Source organism: Alosa sapidissima, chromosome 9, assembly GCF_018492685.1.
Source record: "Alosa sapidissima isolate fAloSap1 chromosome 9, fAloSap1.pri, whole genome shotgun sequence".
Lineage (NCBI taxonomy): Eukaryota > Metazoa > Chordata > Actinopteri > Clupeiformes > Clupeidae > Alosa > Alosa sapidissima.
Genome location: NC_055965.1, coordinates 18,076,712 through 18,099,859, shown reverse-complemented (window position 1 = coordinate 18,099,859; position 23,148 = coordinate 18,076,712). Strand labels below are relative to the sequence as shown.

General features: G+C 40.0%; 2 protein-coding genes and 1 long non-coding RNA gene across 3 annotated transcripts; 2 read left to right on the top strand and 1 right to left on the bottom strand.

Annotated features, from left to right (window-relative positions):
* Nucleotides 1-3: 3 nt before the first annotated feature.
* LOC121718685 lies at nt 4-881 on the bottom strand. Its single transcript, XR_006033980.1, has 3 exons — nt 751-881; nt 210-384; nt 4-85 (listed from the first exon to the last, which is right to left on the bottom strand). It is a non-coding gene; the product is annotated as an uncharacterized LOC121718685 (long non-coding RNA).
* A 3,199-nt stretch (nt 882-4,080) lies between these two features.
* LOC121718589 (L-amino-acid oxidase-like) lies at nt 4,081-17,110 on the top strand. The gene is made up of 9 exons (XM_042103643.1): nt 4,081-4,113; nt 4,327-4,389; nt 4,833-4,893; nt 5,271-5,494; nt 9,506-9,618; nt 9,722-9,926; nt 10,052-10,120; nt 15,031-15,167; nt 16,149-17,110. Exons 1-9 carry the CDS (start codon nt 4,096-4,098, stop codon nt 16,945-16,947), a joined length of 1,689 nt encoding a protein of 562 aa, XP_041959577.1. The 5' UTR covers nt 4,081-4,095; the 3' UTR covers nt 16,948-17,110.
* Nucleotides 7,010-8,604, top strand: LOC121718626. Its single transcript, XM_042103704.1, has 2 exons — nt 7,010-7,269; nt 7,404-8,604. The coding sequence occupies exon 2, from the start codon at nt 7,536-7,538 to the stop codon at nt 8,598-8,600; it is 1,065 nt and encodes a 354-aa protein (XP_041959638.1). The 5' UTR covers nt 7,010-7,269; nt 7,404-7,535; the 3' UTR covers nt 8,601-8,604.
* Nucleotides 17,111-23,148: the final 6,038 nt, after the last annotated feature.

The following is a 23,148-nucleotide window of genomic DNA, read 5'->3' as shown; positions in this document are numbered from 1 at the left end:
TACGACACTCCCCTTAGTGCTCTTATCAATGCACCTCTCCCCTCTTATCAATACACCACTCCCCTTAGTGCTCTTATCAATACACCTCTCCCCTCTTATCAATACACCACTCCCCTCTTATCAATACACCACTCCCCTTAGTGCTTTTATCAATACACCACTCCCCTCTTATCAATACACCACTCCCCTTAGTGCTTTTATCAATACACCACTCCCCTCTTATCAATACACCACTCCCCTTAGTGCTCTTATCAATACACCTCTCCCCTCTTATCAATACACCACTCCCCTTAGTGCTCTTATCAATACACCTCTCCCATCTTATCAATACACCTCTCCCCTCTTATCAATACACCACTCCCCTTAGTGATCTTATCAATACACCTCTCCCCCCTTATCAATACACCACTCCCCTCTTATCAATGCACCTCTCCCCTCTTATCAATACACCTCTCCCCTCTTATCAATACACCACTCCCCTCTTATCAATACTCCTCTCCCCTCTTATCAATACACCACTCCCTTCTTATCAATACTCCTCTCCCCTCTTACTAATGCACCGCTCCCCTCTTATCAATACTCCTCTCCCCTCTTATCAATACACCTCTCCCCTCTTATCAATACACCACTCCCCTTAGTGATCTTATCAATACACCACTCCCCTCTTACTAATGCACCGCTCCCCTCTTATCAATACACCACTCCCCTTAGTGATCTTATCAATACACCTCTCCCCTCTTATCAATACACCACTCCCCTTAGTGATCTTATCAATACACCTCTCCCCTCTTATCAATACACCACTCCCCTCTTATCAATACACCTCTCCCCTCTTATCAATACACCTCTCCCCTCTTATCAATACACCACTCCCCTCTTATCAATACCAAGTTAAACTTTTGCGCTCCATCATCGGAAGGGCAGGGGTGAAAGTAGTTTTTATTTCTTGGCAGTACTATCATATAGAGTCATAATGCACGTGCAGAGCCCGCGCCGAAAATTTCACTTAGCCTAATTATTTATTATTTATTTATTTGTTTATTTACTTTTACTGCAATTTACTTGTTTATTTACTTTTACTGCAATTACTGTAGGCTACTGTACGCACGCTATAGCTTGCTCGTTGTCTGTCCAGCTGCACGGGAGGTTTAGACACAATTCAGATACAGTTCAGAACGATGTATATGAAATATATTTTGGGGGAAACGTGTTGCTTCTGGTAATTTGACGTTAGCAGTTGTGTTGTCATGCTGAAAGTGCTATATTTTTCAGAGACAGTATAGTTTTCTTTCCGGTACGGCGTACCCTCTCCAAATATTTTAGTGGTACTCCGTACCGGCCAGTACCGGCTTACTTTCACCCCTGCGGAAGGGTGAATGTCGGAAGGCATGGGTAGCCTATTGGCCACATTTCGGTGCACATTTGGAACATTTTATAAGTGATGCTGACCTGCCAGTTGGTGAAACTACACTTTAATGATCCTCGTGGTTTTGTATCCAGGAAAACGAATGAAGTTGCGCAGGAACTGCTTTAGCGGAAGGCAAACTTTACACACCAACCGACAGCTTGCCGATATGCTCTGCGTCTCCAACACTACAAAAACTCCCAGTCGGAGAGCGTGTGTAGCCTATTAAAAAAATATTTTATCCCAAATGCCATCAGCATTCTTAACCAAACTTAGTGACAACATGCATACCCGGCTGAGCTGTACAGCTATATTTAAACTTATTTATTAATTTTCTATAGGCTATGTTTCCCCTTTTTTGCACTGTACTTGTTTTAATTATATCTTCAATGTGTCTGAGATGTTGTTTGTCCATCTGTCTGGTGAGCCATACACAAATGTCCACTATGGTGTAGCCTAGGCTAGCTAGCCTACGTTAAAGATTTATTTTATTCTATTCTAATCCACCATGCGTAATGTACAGTAGGGATGGAGAATGCTTTTCAAGTAGCCTATATTTAGGATTCAGCTGAAAAACTCTAGCGCTCTTGAAAAACTTGTTTGGAAAAGAATGGATAGGCTAGGCCTATCATGTGATGTCGTGGTCTTATCGCCCTCTCACGGTGAATTGCACGGATGAATATTACATGATTTTGTACTTCTTTGTCAATCGGACCTTCGTCAAAATGAAACGCCATTGTGTGACAAGTGTAAAAATAGCGGCCTGATTGAACATGCACTGAAATAACCGAACATAATTGAACATAACCTGAACAAAACCTACCCCCTACCAGGTTAAGTTCAGAGCTTATGTTACCATAGCTACTTAGATAGCCTGATCATTTTTGAGCTTTCTGGAACTGAAATCCCAGGTTTACCGCTAACTCTGGGTTAACATACCCAGTTAAGCCAGTAAACCTGCTTTCTGGAATACCTCTCTGTACTACGAAGGGAGCTTAACCTACCCAGATGTAACCCAGGGTTACTTTGTTAAACCGGGGTTGACAAAACCTGGTTATCTTAAGTGGTGTTAATCGGTACTACGGCGCTGATTATGAAGTTGATTTGTTGAGCCGGGGTTAACCTAATTGGAGTTTGTGCGCATTCACATAAAAGGGGCGGGTTGCAGCGATGACGCGATCACCTTATTTTACGGATGAAGAATGCACAATTATTATGCCAAGTTATGAGGAATTAAAACCCACTCTACGACAAAAATCAAATACTGTACGTCGGCAGTGAACAAAGCAAGGCAAGGCTGTTGGCAACGTATTGCAGATCGGGTAGCCTAAATGCCTAAAAGTAAAGTTTTATTTCCACATGTTCTTCAAATATGTGTTACGGAGGATTAATAGCTTGCGGTCTGAAATGAGTTGAAATAATTAAATTGCCCATTTTGAGTTCATAGAAATGCCTACAGATGCAACACAATTTAGAAGTTGGCATATAGATTACAGTAATAGGATAATTGAATATTTAAGTAGAGCAAAGGGTCTTTATTGTCCTTCCTCTTTCCTGTCTGCCAGGGAAATTATCTTAAAATGATATCACCACGGTTAAATTATTTTGAACACATTCTTTAGAATAACAATTTACTTTTGATATTTGCCTTCCTCAAGTGTGCATTATTTTCATTTTTGTGTTCCTTACTTTTTTTGTTTTAAAATCAGCACTGTCAATGGGTTCTGCAATTATGTTGATCCATAAAATAAACTGTGAAGTCAGTTCTTGCTGTTGTTTTACTGAATACATACAGATCTTGAAATTGGGGGACTGAAGGAAGGAACCAAGTGATTAATTTCATTTCTTATTCATTGTTCCTCTCCCTCTGTCTGTCAAGAATGCTCGCATCTGCCATCAACACTCCTCAATACTCATGCGATGCAACTGGGGGCATGACAGGGATTGTTGTCAGCTGTTCTGAAGAATTTGTGTCATAATGGAATGACTCATTTGTTAAAATGCCAGATGCACCACATCAAACTCAGAACCTGTGGATGCTGATGTCAGTTTTTTTCAGAAGCATAGACTTGAACTTGCACTCTCAGACTCTTTTTGGACTTGCTCCATAGAGCAAATGGCCTTCTGGAGTGGACGGACGGCAGACATTTTCGTCTAAATTGATTTCAGAACTCTTCATCTTGGCATGTCGAGTTTATCCCCAATTCCTGTATCAATAGTATCAATGTGTAGTGAGAGCGTATTAGGTGTGTGAGGTTGTCAGAAGCGCTAGGAGAGGAGGTATTCTTGGAAGAGTTGTGTCTTCCAAGGTGTGAGATGATCATGGTCTGTACTAGGAGCTGAATGGCGTGTTGGGTTAGGTACGGTCTGATTGTCCTTATATTGAATAGTGCGAAGCGGCACGACCGTGCGACAGAGGCAACATGGTCAGAGAAGGTTAGCTGGTCATCAATCATGACACTAACGTTTCTTGCCACCTTGGGTGTCAGTTTTGATGTTGATGGTGTGATGTATGGTTTGTGTGGCTGGGAAAACCAGCAGTTCAGTCTTAGAGAGGTTTAGCTGGAGGTGATGTTCTTTCATCCAAGCAGATATGTCAGAGAGACAGTCCATGTCGCAACATCAGGTGGGAGGGCAGATGAAGTTGTGAATCATCTGCATAGCAGCGATAGGAGAAGCCATGTGAGTGGATGACTGGGCCCACTGAGGTAGTGTACACAGCAAAAGGTTTGTATCACAATGGAATGACTTATTTGTTAAAAAAATATCAGTCATACATAGACTTCATTCTTATTATTAGAAAAGGTGTGTGCAATTATTACACATGCTTTCAGTACTATTTGAGCAATATTGTACAGCCTAACCTGATTGGATATTTCAAAATGAATAAATATAGTGTTATCTGTGTCCCATGATATAAGAGCCCATGTAATAATTTAAGTCCAGTGCATTTCCCGGATCTGGTCCTCTACGATCTAAAAATGGTAAGAGCTACACACATTTATTCATTATGTAATATATAGTATAGTCAAATAGTCATTAATTCACCATGTAATATTATCTGAAGATGACAATTAAAAACAAGTGCAGGGGGATACAGTTGTATTTAGCTGGTTGCAAAATAATAAATATAGAACATAAGTATGTACTGAGAAAAAAATAAAAGAAAGAAAGCACATTACAGATTACATGAACAGGATACAGGGAGGGTAAGAGTTAATTTCACAAATAAATAAATGTGAGGCCCACTGTTTCTCACAAGTAAATTGTCAATTTACTCAGCTATGTATATGAATAATACGTATGACACATAGTCAAGGCACTCTGTGTGACACTCCTGTAATATGTTGGTCAGACGCAAGGGTCAGAGGAGCACTTTGGCCATTTTTATTTTTTCTGGTATTCCTCCTCTTCCTCTTCATACCAGCAAAGAAGAAACAAAGACAAACTTGCCCAAATGGAGCCTGGTGCTGTGAAATGGACACTATGTGAGTATGTTTGTGTCTAATTTGATTAAAAAGGAGAAATCCAATATTTTAACATGGATCTGTTTTGCTCGAGTTGCTGCAGCCAACAGCTAGGGCTACCAGGCAGCTACAGTGCTACACTCTGTAGCTGTCCTTGTGGGGCACTCGTGGAATGGGATATTGGTTTTCTGTGCTATTGTCCAGTGGTTTGGAGAATCTGATTCTGGTTACATTTTTTTCATTTATCACCCATCTATGTTTTGTTTGTCTAATCCTACAAATTATGATTAAATTGTCATCATAATAATCCTCCGATGTAATTAGAATTCTGTATATTATACAGTATTAATGATGTAAATTTGATGTAAATTTGAGTTTTTCCCATTTTGTGTTTGCAGTTGTGGTCAGCATGTTCCTGCTTCCCATGAGCCACAGCCACTCTGCTGCCATCAGCCTCAAACAACATTTGGAGGATTGTCTGAATGATACTGACTATAAAGAACTATTTCAGACCATGAAGAACGGCCTTTCGCCCACACCCACACCTCGTCATGTTGCCATCGTTGGAGCCGGCATGGCTGGCCTGACAGCCGCCAAATTACTTAAAGATGCAGGACATACGGTAGGCTACATGTAACAGACTGAACTGTTTCGTAGAGACGAAGAACCATATGTCTTATTTTTCTTCATTGTGTTAATAATAATAATAATAGTAATAATAATAATAATAATAATAATAATAATAATAATAATAATAAAACAGCAATATAATAATAACTTTTATAATAAAAACAATAATAATAATCCTTCTTAACGCTTCACATAATGTGTATTTTATACTCACCCTGCTTTGACTCAACACAGGTTTGTGAGTAACCCGAACCATAGGGTTGTAACTAACTCTAACCTAGGGTTGCAATTTACCCTATTCCTAAACTAATGCTGTATTGTATAAAGTTAACCATATTAGAGGTGTTGTAACTAGCCCTTCGTGCCGTGTTGTATAAACGTAACCGTATTAGAGGTGTTGTAACTAACCCTGCCGTGTTGTGTAAAGGTAACCACATAAGAGGTGTTGTAACTAACCCTTCATGCCGTGTTGTAAAATGGTAACCATATTAGAGGTGTTGTAACTAATCCTTCATGCCGTGTTGTATAAAGGTAACCACATTAGAGGTGTTGTAACTAACCCTTCATGCCGTGTTGTATAAAGGTAACCACATTAGAGGTGTTGTAACTAACCCTTCATGCCGTGTTGTATAAAGGTAACCATATTAGAGGTGTTGTAACTAACCCTTCATGCCGTGTTGTGCAAAGGTAACCACATTAGAGGAGTTGTAACTAACACTGCCGTGTTGTGTAAAGGTAACCACATAAGAGGTGTTGTAACTAACCCCTCATGCCGTGTTGTAAAATGGTAACCATATTAGAGGTGTTGCAACTAACCCCTCATGCCGTGTTGTATAAAGGTAACCACATTAGAGGTGAAGTGAAGTGAAGTGGGTGTGAGCTTTGGTTTGGGGGAGGAGCAGTCCTTTCAGGAAGTCAAGCCGCAAATTGGTAAGAATATTTTCACCTTTTATCATATTTAAATTGAATAACATAACACCAAAAAAAATATGTGGATGTGCATGAGTATCCAGAGAAGCTTATTTGATCGATTGGATGCCTATTTTGTGTTTATTTATATGTGAAAACTGTATTTTTTCCTGCGTTGCCTCAAGGCAACACTGTGCAGTTAGTCCAAATTTATTCCGGCCATATAATGCATTGGTATGTATAAGTCTGGAGATGTTTATGTATGGTTAAATGACCATAATCAATGTTTTTTTTAATTAAAATTCCAATGTATTATATTATGCAATATAAATATTAATATTATTAATATAAATATTAATATTTAAAAATGTATTCATATTTAATAAATAATAATGACAGTGATGACAGTGAGCTTGAGTGTGACAGTGAGGACGACCAGGAGGAATTCGTCAATGAGTCAGGTTTAAGGGATACTTTTTAGCTCAGGGGTCAGTAAGGGGTCATTTGGAAAAGTGTGTTTGTGTGTGTGTGTGTGTGTGTGTGTGCACGTGTGTGCGCGTGTATGTGAGTGTGCGCATAGGCGTGTGTGTGTGTGCGTGCGCGTGCTTGTGTGTGGGTGTCTGTGCATGCATATGGGTGAGTGCAGAATTGTGTGTTTCTAATATGTACTTCCTTTTCTTTTGTTCAGAAGAAAATCAGCCTCAATACGAGTCGAAAAGGGGCGATGTAGGGTACCAGGGTGTAATGGTACACCAAAAGCTATGTGTCAGAAATGCAATGTCCATCTATGCTTTACTACCAATCGCAACTTCTTCCTGAAGTTCCACACAGAATAAACAAGTCAGATCTCTGAATCAGGTGCGTAAGATACTTAAAAAGTTCAGGGGTCAATTGTATGTTCATATACTGTACGTAAGTGTGTATAAAAGCAAATATAACTGTTTGTATCAATGTAAGTGGTTAAAATTATGTTTCCTTATTCCTCTGTTTAGGAAAGGGTGTATGACTGTTGTTCTGGTATAACACCTACCAATTTCAGTACTGCTGAATTACCAATATCAGACCACAAAGTTGTGCTATTTGACACCTATCTGTCCATCAGGAAATCCAAAGTTCAGCGTGTCATGTCATATCGTAACATAAAAAAGGTAGTGCCAGAGGAACTTACTTCACTAGTTACCTCCTATCCTTGCCCTTCTCCTAATGCTTCAGTAGTGGATCTGGTTGGCAATTACAACAACTGCATGTCTGCAGCACTCAACAGTCTTGCCCCCTTAAAGACACGGACCGTTTCGTTTGTCCACTCCGCACCTTGGTTCACTCCTGAACTACGCCAAATGAAGTCAATGGGTCGGCGCCTAGAGCAACTATCAAAAAAGACTGGTCTTGCTGTCCACCAAGGGATGTACTCGGAACACATTCTTCAGTACAAAAAAGCACTCTCTGCTGCAAAGAGCTCATACTATGCAAGGATCATCAATGAGGGAGAAGGAAACACCAGGGCTCTCTTTTCCACTGTGAATGGCCTCCTCAAGCCACCTGATAGTACCATCTATCAGAATGCATCTGTTGAACGCTGCTCAGCCTTCTTGAACTTTTTTCACACAAAAATTGAGGCAATCCATCAACAATTGGAGTGTTCAATTACTAAGCTGAAACAACCATGCTCCTTGATTGAGTTGGGCTCACCTACTATAAATGCACTCAGTGAATTCAGTCTCCCTGCTGAAAGTCGCATTGATTACTGCAATTCCATCTTCTCTGGCATTCCACAGAAATCACTCCACCACCTACAAATAATCCAGAACTCTGCAGCCAGGATAGTAACAGGCACAAAGTCCACAGGCCACATAACACCTGTACTGTTGCAGCTACACTGGTTACCAGTTACCCAGAGAGTCCAGTTTAAGATCTTACTGTTGACATATAAGGCCCTGCATAACCTTGCTCCCAATTATATAACCGACCTCTTAGAGAGCTACACCCCTTCCCGCTCACTGCGATCCTCATCAGCTGGTCTGCTCAAGGTGCCCAAGATGAACCTCAGCACCATGGGAGAGAGAGCTTTCTCCCACACAGCCCCAAAGCTATGGAACTCACTTCCAAACAACATCAGGCAGTGTGAATCCACTGCCCAGTTTAAAAAGGAACTGAAAACGTATCTCTTCAGACTAGCCTATGGACTGTGATATGGCTAAATAGACTATATATATTTTTCTCTTTTTTGATATATATATATATATATATATATATATTTTTTTTTTTTTTGTTTTATCTGTAAAGCGACCTTGGGTGTCCTGAAAGGCGTTTTTAAATAAAATGTATTATTATTATTATTATTATGACTGAAGTGCGAGCAGGCGAAGAGGACCAGATGAAATGTCACCTCATAAATAGATTTATTATGGCTATTTTTAATGTTGGCCAGTTGTTCTCTAATAGTCAATATGTTTGTAATGTGTTATTTGTTCACTGGATTGATTAAAATTGTTAAAAAAATGAATAACATTGTGTAGTTTCCTTGTTTGACTAATATTACTTATTCTAGAAAACCTTGACATTTCTTTACCTTTAACACACAGTGTTGCCTCAAAGCAACATACCAATATCTGATTAGGGGGGGTGGGGGGGTCAAATTTTATTGTTGATCTATAATCAGGGACCCCAAAGCTCCCCTAAAATAGGGTTTACATTTTTTTTCTCCCAAAAACAAAAAGTCATGCAGTGGAGGTGTTGTAACTAACCCTTCATGCCGTGTTGTGTAAAGGTAACCACATTAGAGGTGTTGTAACTAACCCTTCATGCCGTGTTGTATAAAGGTAACCATATTAGAGGTGTTGTACAGTAACTAACCCTTCATGCCGTGTTGTATGAAGGTAACCATATTAGAGGTGTTGTACAGTAACTAACCCTTCATGCCGTGTTGTATAAAGGTAACCATATTAGAGGTGTTGTACAGTAACTAACCCTTCATGCCGTGTTGTATAAAGGTAACCATATTAGAGGTGTTGTAACTAACCCTTCATGCCGTGTTGTATAAAGGTAACCATATTAGAGGTGTTGTAACTAACCCTTCATGCCGTGTTGTATGAAGGTAACCATATTAGAGGCCAGTGGGAGAGTTGGAGGACGGGTGGAGACCTACAGGAATGATGAAGAGGGCTGGTATGCTGATCTGGGGGCCATGAGGATACCAAACTTTCACAAGTGAGTATAAGTCTTTTTTTCCATATCATAGACCTGCTCCTGATCCTTTACTCTGCTGCCTCGGTGGACTTCATAGTCTTAAACTAACTCCACTTCTCAACAGTATCGTCCTCTGGCTTGCAGCTTACCTGAACCTCACGCTGAATGAATTTGTCATGGATGACGACGAAACCTATTACCTGGTGAATGGAGGACCACGACAGAAGACACATGCCGTAAAAGACAACCCAAACATCCTGAATTACGACGTGTCACCAGAAGAGAGGAATAAATCCGCTGACGACCTGCTACAGCAGGCGTTACAGAAGGTAAGTCTGCATGGGGAGGGAGCGTGCTACTGGCAGACATTAGCAGGTAAAAAACAATGACTGTAAAACACAGTGAAGACGGTGAAAACATCTTTGTGAGGATTCTTTGTGTTCTTTTTCTGTAGGTGAGAGATGAGGTGGTGAAAAATGGCTGTAGAGCTGCACTGGAAAAATTTGACCGCTATTCTGTGAAGGTAAAGTTCAATATCTGAATTATATTTAATGTACTGTATACATTGCACTAGGGCTGGTGGTAAACGATTATTTATTAAACGATTAATCGGGCGTTTATTTTACCGATTAGCCGACTAATCTAACAACTAATTAGACATTTAATCTAATGATTATTTTTCTGTTGCTCGATTGATAAAAACCATAATGTATCTCAAATAAATACCAAAAAATTCTTAATAATATACTTTATTAAACAGTTTTTCACAGCAAAATCTTCTGCTTTAGACAAAATAAAATAAATAAAACATTTGTACTGTTATACAAAATGAAAGGCCAGCCTGTTTACCCTTTACAGTACCAACATAACACTCTTGTTCAAAAAATGCAAAAGTTGTACAAAAAAGGGGGGTAGAGGAGCACTTCCTGGACCCTAAAGTTTTGTTAAGTCAGAGGTGCTCTTTGGATGGGAAACTAAATGCCAAGAATCAAAAAAACAAGGCACTCTCTATTAAAAAAGTTAAAAAGCCTTAATTATTATGCCTTGGTCAAGTTAACCTTCTAAAAAACTCCAATGCGTTTCGGCTACATGCCTTCTTCCGGGAGTTAAGCAGATCTCAAACAAGAACACTTTCTTATGAACTAACAGTCCACCAATCAGAAGCCTCCATCTGTCAACTAACGTGTTAAGGTTACAAGTGTTAGTACACACAAGAGACAGTAGATGTCATCATTTTCACTTCTTAAAGGAGAAGTTTGTTGTGATATTGACCTAAAGTGTGTTGAAACATGATACCGAGTGTGAACTTTTGTCTCATAGCTCATCTCAGCTTGTCCACTGCACTCCGAAATCTGGTGCTAGTTAGCCCATGCTACAACAGGTTTTCAATGGGGGTGCCTCGGGCATCGGGCTAGCCATGCAAATAAATCACTGTTTTACACCATTTACAAGGCTCAAAGTAGCTCCACACTTCATTGGTAGACTTCCGAGGGCCCTGACATTTAAAACGAGACATTGAGAACTTTGAAAAAGCACTGGTAGTTTATTTAGAAGACGATTTATACAGACAGTACCTTCAGGAAGTTTACCGTTCGCCGCCATCTTGAATTTAGTCATGATAAGTCAAGCGACGAGTACGAATGAACACGTATAATAAGGGATCAGATTCCAAAAATAATTCCGTGGAAATGCATGGATTCTAGTTGCTTCCAGTAGCAGCAACTGGAATCCATGCATTTCCACGGAATTATTTTGTGTCGTTTCGTCCTTGATTCTGCAATGTTTCGGTCTCCCACGTGTGTGTGGCGAGCTGTGGCGAAGCGTCGATGCAAATAATAGGACGTCGACGCGTCAACATCATTAACACGCTACAGGCCTACGTTGCACCATTAACAATTGAAATGTTGTCAATGCAATTAACAAAAACAAGCAATTTGAAGACCTACTAAAGTGACTTGAGTAAGAGTGACATGAGAGACTGTCATAACTATGACATGACACTGTCATGAACGTGTCATAAGCGTTATAAACAAGTCATAAACATTTATGAGTTCTGTCATTCCGTTTTTTTCATGACAAGTTGACATTGTTTGGGTTGTTAAAAAAACCGAATATAAGGGTTTGCAGTCACCTGACTATACCCTATAACAGTAACCTTCTGAGCAAACTGTATCGACTAGCCTAAGCAGTTCTTCAAGCAATACTTCAAAAATTTGCTCTCTCCACTTTCATCCGGTGTCAATATATTGTAAGTATAAAATTGTATGCATTATGTACAAACCATATTGTATGTATATGCCACATATATGCTAAATCATTCTTCCTAGACCCACCCATCCTCTCACTCAACCCCCCAGCACGCTAACAGACGCACGCACACACACACACGCACGCACACACACACACACACACACACACACACACACACACACACACACACACACACACACACACACACACACACACACACACACACACACACACACACACACACACACACACACACACACACACACACACACACACACACACACACACACACACACACACACACAGGGCAGCTGTGGCCTACTGGTTAGCGCTTCTGACTTGTAATCGGAGGGTTGCCGGTTCGAACCCCGACCAGTAGGCACGGCTGAAGTGCCCTTGAGCAAGGCACCTAACCTCTCACTGCTCACTGAGCGCCGCTGTTGTTGCAGGCAGCTCACTGCGCCGGGATTAGTGTGTGCTTCACCTCACTGTGTGCTGAGTGTGTTTCACTAATTCACGGATTGGGATAAATGCAGAGACCACTCATGGAGATCTGATAATATTTGAATAAGTTGTAGCCATTTTAAAGTATACACATCTCAAAGCTACAAGCTGAGAAATCAATTTTCAATTTGGCTACTTTCTCCCTCAATCCATGGGAGGGGAACACAATGGTCCTCATTTGCATGACATTAAAGGGGTGGTTCAGGATTTTGGACATAGGACCTCATTTCCAAGTAAGCAAGTGTGATATTTATCAGTGGAGACCGTTTTCAACACGTTTCATCCAGTCCTTCTAATTGCAGTGTTCGCAGGTGCTAGGCTAGCGCAAGTCAACGGTATGTGCTAGCCTGCCACTAAAGACAGTCTTACCCACTCCAAAGTACACCCGAAGCAAATAAATTATAACGCCAGACTATCGATGTAAATGTCTGTATTGACAGTGTTATTTCTAACGTTATTCTATCCTTGCATTTCAACGATCACATTACATTTTGAGGGACTAGTTTCTTAGCAGCGGCGGAATTATACTTGCTCCGGTTAGTAGTACTGCGCCGAAAAGTAAACAGTAAAGCGCATTCCAATGGGGATACCTAGTAGTAGCCTTGGTAATATCAGTCCGCCGCTGAGTTGCAAAATGACTACTAACAACTTTAGGGACCGAAGTATAACTATTGCAACGCGATGCAAGGGTAGTTGTATTTCTTATACTATTCTATCAACACAGACATTTACATCGATTGTCTGGAATTTGCCTCAGGTGTACTTTGGAGTGGGTAAGACTGTCTTTAGTGGCAGGCTAGCACATACCGTTGACTTGCGCTAGCCTAGCACCTGCGAACTCTGCAATTAGAAGGACTGGATGAAACGTGCTGAAAACGGTCTCCACTGATAAATATCACACTTGCTTACTTGGAAATAAGGTCTTATGTCCAAAATCCTGAACCACCCCTTTAAGCACTGTTTTATTTTATTTTGGTATTGTCTTACCTCAACAATAGACTACAGCTCCTTGAAAACAATCAGATATAACTCTATAAAATCTATAAAGTCTATAAAAATGTATTTTTATGTATTTGGCTGCTGTGTTTGACTGAAATGTAGACTATTCTTTTTTCATTTCAATACAGTATATGATACAAACCAGGTTGGCAATGGATAAAATAGTCTAAAACGCGAACTAAACAAACATGAGATCACGTTTGCAAACCCTGTTCATTTGAATGCACACACGATGCAAGGCACCCTGCCATCAGTCAAAACAAGACATTCTCGCATTATTCAAATTAATTGCCCACCGAAACTATCTGTAATGGGTTTTGGCTAGTAGCCTATGGTGCCAATAGCTAATGACAGTAGGCCTACGTTAGCTAGTAGCAATGGATAAAGTTTCTAACACACAAACTTTATCCCCGTCAAATGTAACTGTGGAAATAGCATCTGATATCTTACGATCTAGCTCCTCTGCTGCCAGACCGAGAGATTCTTCCTCGTTGTAATTATCTTCGGCTAAGGTCAGCTCTAGATTAGGGATGTTCTCCAATGTAATGAAGTCACCTTCATCATCAGATTCAGGTCATCTGCAATCCGCTGTGCTTTGTCCATCTCCATTCCAATTGTAAACAAACAGCATGCTGGTTCAGTAAGTAGCCATGAGGTTACTTCTAGCATACAGATGATTGGCCGACAGAACAAAAGAGCACTAATAGTCACGCCCAATTCAAACGCTGGTTTACTTCCTGAAACTTACATTTTCAAAGACAAAATATACACGTTTAAAGCAACCAATGCTGTTATCTGAAACATGGAATTGCTTCTTTAGGACTTCAACTTGCACATTCTGCAAAAAAATGAAAATAACCAATTTTGAAAAAAAAATAACTTCAAAGTCGTTTTTCGCGACTTCCGTCTCTGCGACTTGAGCCTGGTTTTCCCATGCCTGGTCACATATACTTATACACACAAACACACTTTTTTCCAAATGAGTCTGACGAGCAGGATTCTGGTAAAGGTTCTTTGGTAACACTTTACTTGACAGTATCGACATAAGAGTGACATGACACTGTCATGACATATGAACCCTAACCCTAATCCTAACCTCTAACCCTAATCCAAACTAGCCTGGCTAGCGCCACCACTTCTCAATGAGACGTGGTCTGGGAACCAAACATTCATTTTCTCGTATTTGAAAAAAATGCCCAGATCCGTTTATTGGGTGCCACGGATGTCTATCAAATGCGTCTGTGCATAGCTCATCATCGTCTTGCTTTCCCGCCTGTTCTGTGATTGGTTCCCTATCTCAGGCGAAAATTTGCTCCATGGTCTCCAGGCTGCCTTAGCAGCGTGAATCAAATCGCGCGCAAGGCAGCATGGGAACACCCAGGCTAAATCCAAACCCTAACTCTAACTGTAACCCTAACCCTACCCTAAACCTAACTTGTTATGACAAAAACCGAATGACACTTAATGAGAGAAGCGTTATGTCATAAAAGTTTATGACTTGTTTATGACACGTTCATGAAAGTGTCATGTCACTCTTATGTCTACTGTCAAGTAAAGTGTAACCAAATTTTGCATCTTGTTGGTGATCGTGATTGTATCTGAATTATGTGATCAGCTGAAAATGAAGCATAAGCCTTCTTCCTTGTCCACCCTGACTGTAAAACATTGTTTGTTTGGTAGGGGTACCTGGAAGAAGAGACTGGACTAAGTTTTGAGGCCATTAGGATGATTGGAGACCTGCTCAATGAGCAGAGCCTTATGTACACAGCACTGAGTGAGATGATCTTTGAGCAGTCCAACATCGGAGACGACATCAAGTAAGGCCTGACATTCCAAATGGCTGTAACTGTTCTTTCATAGTAGAGTTCAAAGTCACATCTCACAGCATCAGCGGAACGAGAGACCACATTTTCATTATTGGAACTGAAGGACATTTTTCAGTGTACTCATGAGTTCAATGTGCTCCGTTAGCGCAGTACTTACTTTGACTTATCCCTGGTCAACTAAGTACGTAGTAATTCAGTGGCTCAATGCATAGCATGCAACATGTCCTTGTTGGTGAAGAAACCATTCACGTAGCTCACCTTTGTTTGTGTGTTTAATGCATCAGTTACCATTAAGCCATCATGTGCCAGAGTTTAGCTGGTACATATGAAGAGCTCTTTTCCAAAATGCTATAGGGTAATTCTACGCAAAACAGTCACATCCATAATGCCAACACAAGGCCATTGTATTTAGTTGGCGTTATGGATGTGACACTTTTGCGTGGAATTGCCCTCTATCTATCATTTGAATGCATGCATTTTCATAAATCATTTTTTAAAATGTTGTTTTCCAACTAATTTCAGTGGAACTGTAATTGTGTTATTGTTATTTAATTTATCTTTACTCAATCAAAACAACACAACTGCACCATTATTGATATTACCTGAAATACACAATTACATAATGTGACTTATTAATGTTTTAAAAAATGGATTTATAGCATTTTGGAAAAGAGCTCTTCATTCATATAATTGTTCTGCAGATGAAAATATCAATGGTAAACATGTCTTGTATACCATCATAATTACATTCATATTGATATTCATATAGGCTATTCACATCAATGTCATAATAAATAGTGTATAGTAGTGTGTGACCAATAAAACAGGCTTTCGGCAAGATGACGTCAACATAAACTTACATTATGCAAACGTTTGGTTACGCCTCTGCTAATTCATTGAGTGTTTGGCAAGAGTGCATGCAATAAGTAACTACTGTTATATTCTATTGGTTTATTGTTTTTTGTTTTGAAGGTACTATGAAGTGACAGGTGGGACGGACCTGCTTCCCATCTCTTTGGCAAAAGATATTCGGGTCCCCATTTCCCTGAACGCCAAGGTCAAACGTATCAGCCAGTCAGAAGACGGGGTCATTGTCTCATTTCAGAACGATAAGCAGCCTGACCTTCATGCCGACTTTGCCCTTGTCACAACCACAGCCAAAGCAGCCCTTTTCATGGCCTTCGATCCACCTCTGTCCATCCCAAAGATGGAGGCCCTGAGGTCAGTCCACTATGACAGCGCAACTAAAATCTTCCTCACCTTCAGCGAGAAGTTCTGGGAGAAGGATGGCATCCGTGGAGGAAAGAGCATCACAGACCGACCCTCTCGTTACATCTACTACCCCAGCCACAGTTTCCCAGGAAACGACAAGATCGGCGTCCTCCTGGCTTCCTACACCTGGTCTGATGAGTCTCTCCTCTTCCTGGGCGCGAGCGACGAGGACCTCAAAGAGCTGACCCTTAGAGATTTGGCGCTGATCCACAACACCACCGACGTCAGGTCTCTCTGCACCGGCGTGGTGGTGAAACGCTGGAGTGCAGATCCTTACAGCTTGGGCGCCTATGCCATGTTCACGCCGTACCAACACCTGGAGTATGGCAGGGACCTCTTTCAGAGCGAAGGCAAGGTGCACTTCGCCGGGGAGCACACGGCTTTCCCTCACGGCTGGATGGAGGCAGCAATGAAATCGGCAATCAGGGTGGCGAAGAACATCAACCAAGTGGCAAAGGAAGACAAGTTAGTTGGACATGCAGTCCGAGACGAGTTTTAGAGTATTTAGTTGAGCTGTTAATCCTTTTCTTTCTTCAAACTTTTTTGTGGTCTCACAGAGCTCTCTATAAAAGAGTAGTAGTAGCCTACTTTCCAAATTAATTATCCGTTTTTGCTTTGGCTAACTGTAGGAAATATGTCAAGCACATTCTGTTTTCTTATGTGTCTTAGGCCCTTGGGGATCAATAAAGTATCTATCTATCTATCTATCTATCTATCTATTCATTTCTAACCATCACTGCTTGCAAATAATGTGATTTAGACTTAACCCAAAAGCAGGTTGAGGCATGACTATCAGCCCCACAAGTTTATCCTAAGCTATGTGACATAATTTGTAATTGTGAAAATGATTTGCACTATAATTGTCAGTATTACAAATATGTCCTCAAATCTACTCTATGAGTACAGATCTACAGTTACACATCATCTTACAGGTATGCATAGGCTATCTAACAATTAGACTACATAGACCAATTAGAGGTTAAATCATTGTTCAACATAGTTGCTACATAAAGCGGTACAAAATATGACTGCCACTCAGTCCTGTCCATCCGTTCCGCAAAAATAAATCACATTTATCAATTTGTCTCCATCTCCTACTCCATTCCCCACCCCCAACTCTTAAAACTTTTGTGTATGCTTATTTGGCATGCCTGTGTGTGTGTGTGCGTGCCTGTGCATGTGTTTGTGTGTGGATGTGTGTGTGTGTGCATGTGAGTGTGTGTGTCTGCATATGGATGTGTGTGTGTGTGTGTGTGCATGCGTGTGTATCTCAATTTGTCTCCATCTCCTTAGAGCCTGACCGATATGGGATTTTGAGGGCCGATACTTATTTCGACGTTTGAGTTTTTCAAAAACTGATAAGCTATATATCGGCTGATAGTCATTTTTAACAAACAATTTATGCTTAAAGACTCCCCCTTTATGCAGGCATAACATTTTACAAATACAGTTACTTTTAGGGCTGTCACAAACGATTATTTATAAACGATTAATCTAACAATTATTGTTTTGATTAGTCAACCAATCTAACAATTCATTTTTTGATTAATCTAACAATTAATTTGTCCATTAGCGATTATTTTTCCTATTCCCAAATATCAGAAAGTTTCTCATTAACATTTCATTCATTCCTTTTTTGTTTGCATTAACCTTTTTATGTTCAGAGTGTCTATTTACACCCCTGGTACGAATAGCCTTGGCCACACAGTTGAGCTATTCACACCCTGTGACATAACAACAAAAAGACGTTGCTCACATGCACAAAAAACATGGCAGACATTCGTCAGCAGAAAGTGAAGAATTCTGAAAGGTTTCGGCACAAATATCTGTTCAGATTAAGTTTTAGATTGAAAAGTTGTGTTTTATTTTCATAATCTTGGTTCAGTGAACACATACAACCGTAGGTTTGTTAGTTAACAGAAATTTCGTGAATATGACGTTCAGGTCTATAAACTATAAGTTTACCTGCAAACACCCCTTGCTTGTGGAAGAAGATAGTGCAGTGGTCTCAGACATGGGTTAGCACGTGGGAGACCGGGGTTCAATTCCCATGTGATGCTTTTTGGCAGAGTGTGTGTGCATGTGTACCAACGTCTCTGGAGAGAAGGCGCACAATTTGAACAAGAAATCGGTTCTCAAACGGAAGTTTTGATTGCAACAATTAGCTAGTTCATGCACCAGGGTGTAAATAGCATACAGTACTATATACACCAGGGTACCGATAGCATCCACTTCTAACTATACATGGATGCAAACAGCATACCTTATTCAGAGTGTCTATTACACAGCTGAGCTATTTACACCCTGTTACGTGACAACAAAAAACATTTTGCTTGTTTTTTTTTATTATTATTACATTGTGTGATCAATATGCCAGAAGATATTTGTTACCAGACGGGGTATTAATAGAACACATTGCTGTGTGCACCGGGATACGGATCACAAGTGTACCTGTACAACCTGTAGGCTACACTGTATTTGGGAAAAGCAGAAGGTATCAACATAATGTTTTATATTTATTTATTTATTTATTTATTTATAAACAAAACAACCCCTGTCAGTTCCATGCCGTTTTCAACAGCTATCAAGAAGAGAGGTCATGCCATGGACTTTTATGAATGTTTCTTCTTCTACATATGCAAGATTTTAGTCACTTACTTTATTGTCAATGCACAAATTAAATACCAGTACTCTAAAACGAAATGCAGTTTTATATCTAAACAGTGGTGCAAATAACTTTGGAACAACTACCAAGCTGGAATCAAAGCACATCGATTCCCCTCTCACACCCTACACATGCACTTCAAACAAACAAGCGTTTCAGTCTCACGCATGGGCATCTTACGCATTTGCCATAGGCGAAAGAATGATATTTTGTAGCACATGCAACAATTATGTGTACCTAGCTCTGCCCTGGACAGCCTACATCGCTCAAAGTGCGCTCTACAATATTTGGTTTAAATGAGATTTAGATCTAAGCTGACTCCGCCAGATGAATTGCTCATCTGGAGAACGTTTGGGAAGGGGTGAAAATACTGGTTAGCTGATTGCATAAACCATCTGTCTATCACCACCTATGTTGGTGATAGACGGGCCAAATCAACCAATCAGATCAACGAAGCGTTGTTCTAATGCCATCTTTTAATCTTTTAACATACAAGTTAGGTAAGTAGCTAACGTTAAAGGATAATTACGGTATTTAGCACTTTGAGTCCCTTTTCTGGTTTCTTTTGGTTGAACTAGAGTGGTGGACACCGAAAGTTAGGCGATTGGTCCTGTCTCGACTTTTCTGACTCGTTTTGAATCGCCTTTACTGCTTCAGAGTGGCTGCCTACAGGTATGCACAAACATGTCCTTAAAAAAAAAACCTTAACATTTGTTTTCCAAAACTGTGCAACTCACCAAGTGGTTAGTGGAGTTTGTTGATATAATCAAATATATCAGCGCAATGTATGATTTCCAGCCGTGTTATTTGCTATTGTGGAACTATTTTTTCAGACCCCTCACAACCACGTATAAACTTCCGCTCAATATTTGAGCCTGAAGCAGAGAGGGTGGCGCAGTAATATCAACGTGCAATGAGTCTTCCAACAGAAATCAATGGGATTTTACAAAATGCCAAATAAAACACGACAGAAACTGTATTTCGCTATGCTACTTGTTTTGGAACATCAACGAACACCACTAACCATTCGGTGAGTTGCACAGTTTTGAAAACAAACGTTAAGGGTTGTTTTAAGGACATGTTTGTGCATGCCTGTAGGCAGCCACTCTGAAGTAGTCGATTTAAAACGAGTCAGAAAAGTCAAGACAGGACCGATCGTCGAAATTTCGGTGTCCACCACTCTAGTGTTAATTTCGTCAGACGAGACGAGACGAAAAATGTTCGTCAACAACCTTTTTTTCCATGACTAAGACGAGACGATGACGAGACTGCACTAATGTCCTGAAACACTGACTAAGACTATCTTAAGATGCATTATTGTTGATGAAAAAAGACGAGACTAAAATGTTTTGCATGAAATAAAAACTAAGATAAAATTTCTCTTCCATTTTCGTCTACAAAATGAGAAGACAGAATAGCTGTTAACTTTTCAAAATATTCCGAATGAGTTCATGGTTCATGCGCAGCAGCTTTCCTGTAGGCTAGTCTACGTGCTGTTGCTGCAACCCTGTGGCTGCAGGAGGAAACTACATGGAACAAAAACACCGGAGATTTCTGCCAGAGTTAGGCTTTATGCCACAATGCTACATACCCAGAAGTTTAAGCTTCTCTCATACATATACAAATTAACATCCCCCAGAATGTCCATACGAAAAGTTTCAGCAAGTAATGTCAACTATTTAACTAGTTACACTGATGATGCAAAGTTTGCTAGCAAGTAAGCTAATATGGAAAGTTCGCTAGCAAGTTAGCTAAGATTGAGAGTTTGTGTTGCGTTTGGGCGCATATCGCCATCTAGCGTGGCGGAGGAAAACATTCATACTTGGGTCCAAGACAGTGTTTCTCAAACTTTTTCAGATGAAGGACCACTTAACTAATCAATAAAAAAGAAACGCACGGACCACCTAGCTAAAAAACAAAAATAGACCTAGCAGTATATTAGCCTACACAATACTCACTGAACCACCTTGCTTATTGTCTTTGCACTTTGTTTAATTGTGTCAGAGGATTCATATGATTTAAACTGGCATATCTGACATAGACAGTGTTGTAGAACAGTTTGAATTTACATACAAGTTGGTTCAATATTGCAAACAACTCATCTATATTATATTTTACCACGTCTGCTCATGGACCACTTGGGATAGCTTGCGGACCACACTTTGTGAAACACTGGTCTATGAAGATCATGACAGTGGTCCAGTCAAATCTTTTACTGTCTATGGCCAAATCCCAGCCGAGCTATAACTGTAGCTCGACTTACCTGTGCATGTACTGACTGACAAAAAAATCTGAATGAGTAATTATAACAGTCGAGTAGCCCTGTGGACACACAATATTGTTAGAAAATTGAGATGTGTGAAACACTATTTGACTGAAATGGTAATCAGAAATAATTTGTTATAAAAAAAGACTAAAATGTTTTGACTAAAACTGACTAAGAGTAAGATAGCTTTAGTTTTCTTTTGACTAAAACTAGACTAAAATGACGAGACTTTTAGTTGACTAAAAATTGACTAACAAAAATGATATTTGAATGACTAAATATGACAAAGACTAAAAAGGACATTTCGTCACAAGACTAAGACTAAATTAAAAATAGGTGACACAATTAACACTACGACCACTCTAGTTCATCCAAAACAAACCAGAAAAGGGACTCAAAGTGCTAAATACCAGAATTATCCTTTAACTTACCATTTGTATGTGACATGAACCTCATCAACGACAATCCCCAAGTTTTCATGGTACACTTCTGAAGAAAGCATATTCCTTCTCGGTAAGTAACTAAGATTCAGGGCTACCAAACACTAACTGGAATTGGACGTGGAGGATGTCTGTGTCATTCATTCCTCCCAGCTACATTGCAGAGACTCTTAGCTTCCCCAGGAATACTCTCTAATTCGGATAAAACTTCCGCGATAGCTATGCTCATCTCATCCGTGGAAGTCTCCATGATGTTTAGATTGAACCAGGATTGAACAGTAGCTTCTCACTGGGACACACGTAAACCCGCCTCAAAACCAACACTGATTGGACGTTCGTTTGGCGAACTGCTCCAAATTTTCTCTATCGGAGAGATGCCAGACTGATCTGTGAGTGGAAATCTGAAGGCTAATGTAGATCACTGGTGCTTAATAAATCTTGCGGCGAGTTGACACAAATTCACTTTGATGAATTTATGTGTAGTCGATTACGTCGACTAATCGTCTCAGCCCTAGATCTCATTAAAATTAGCATGATGACTGATGAAATAAATTGCTATGATGTAGTTTAAATAAACCACTGTTGTCATAGCCTACAGTTAACAGGCCTGCATTGTAGCACATATAGTAAATTCAATATCAAGTGTTCTCCGTATATGTGTGTCTATCAATTTAACCAACAGCATAAAATAACAGAATATTCACACATTTTCAGTAAGCTAGCCTACCATTGTTGCAGAAATCACATATAAGAAGGTATCCCTTCTGTTCCATTTCGCATATTCCAACATAAGGAAGCAGCTTGAGAAACCTGTCAAATTCGTCATGAGGAGATTGCTCCCAAATGGCCCTATCACGTCTTTGAACTGACGTCATGAGGGCGGGTTTCAGCTCGTGCAGACCATGGAAAGACAACTCTTTTAAGGACATGTGACATGGTGACACAGTGGAATCCCTCCCCGACTGCCAGAAGTCGGACAGGATTTCTAACCAGTATGCATTGCGTCCATCCTTGTATGCATTGTGTTCAACCCAGCATTCATCACATGAAGTCAGATCTGCACAGATCTGCATCAAGTCGAACAATCCTACTGTCTAATAAGGGGAGAACCTCCACTCTCGAGAAGATAGATAGATAGATAGATACTTTATTGATTCCCAGGGGAAATTCAAGGTCTCAGCAGCATACAGACAACACAAACACATTCTTTAACAGCAGAAAGAGTAATTAAAGTATATAATATAAAAACCCAACTAAGCAATAAGGACAGTAGAAGATAAAAAATATGATAAATATACTAAAATACAAATTATACTAACTAACACTTAA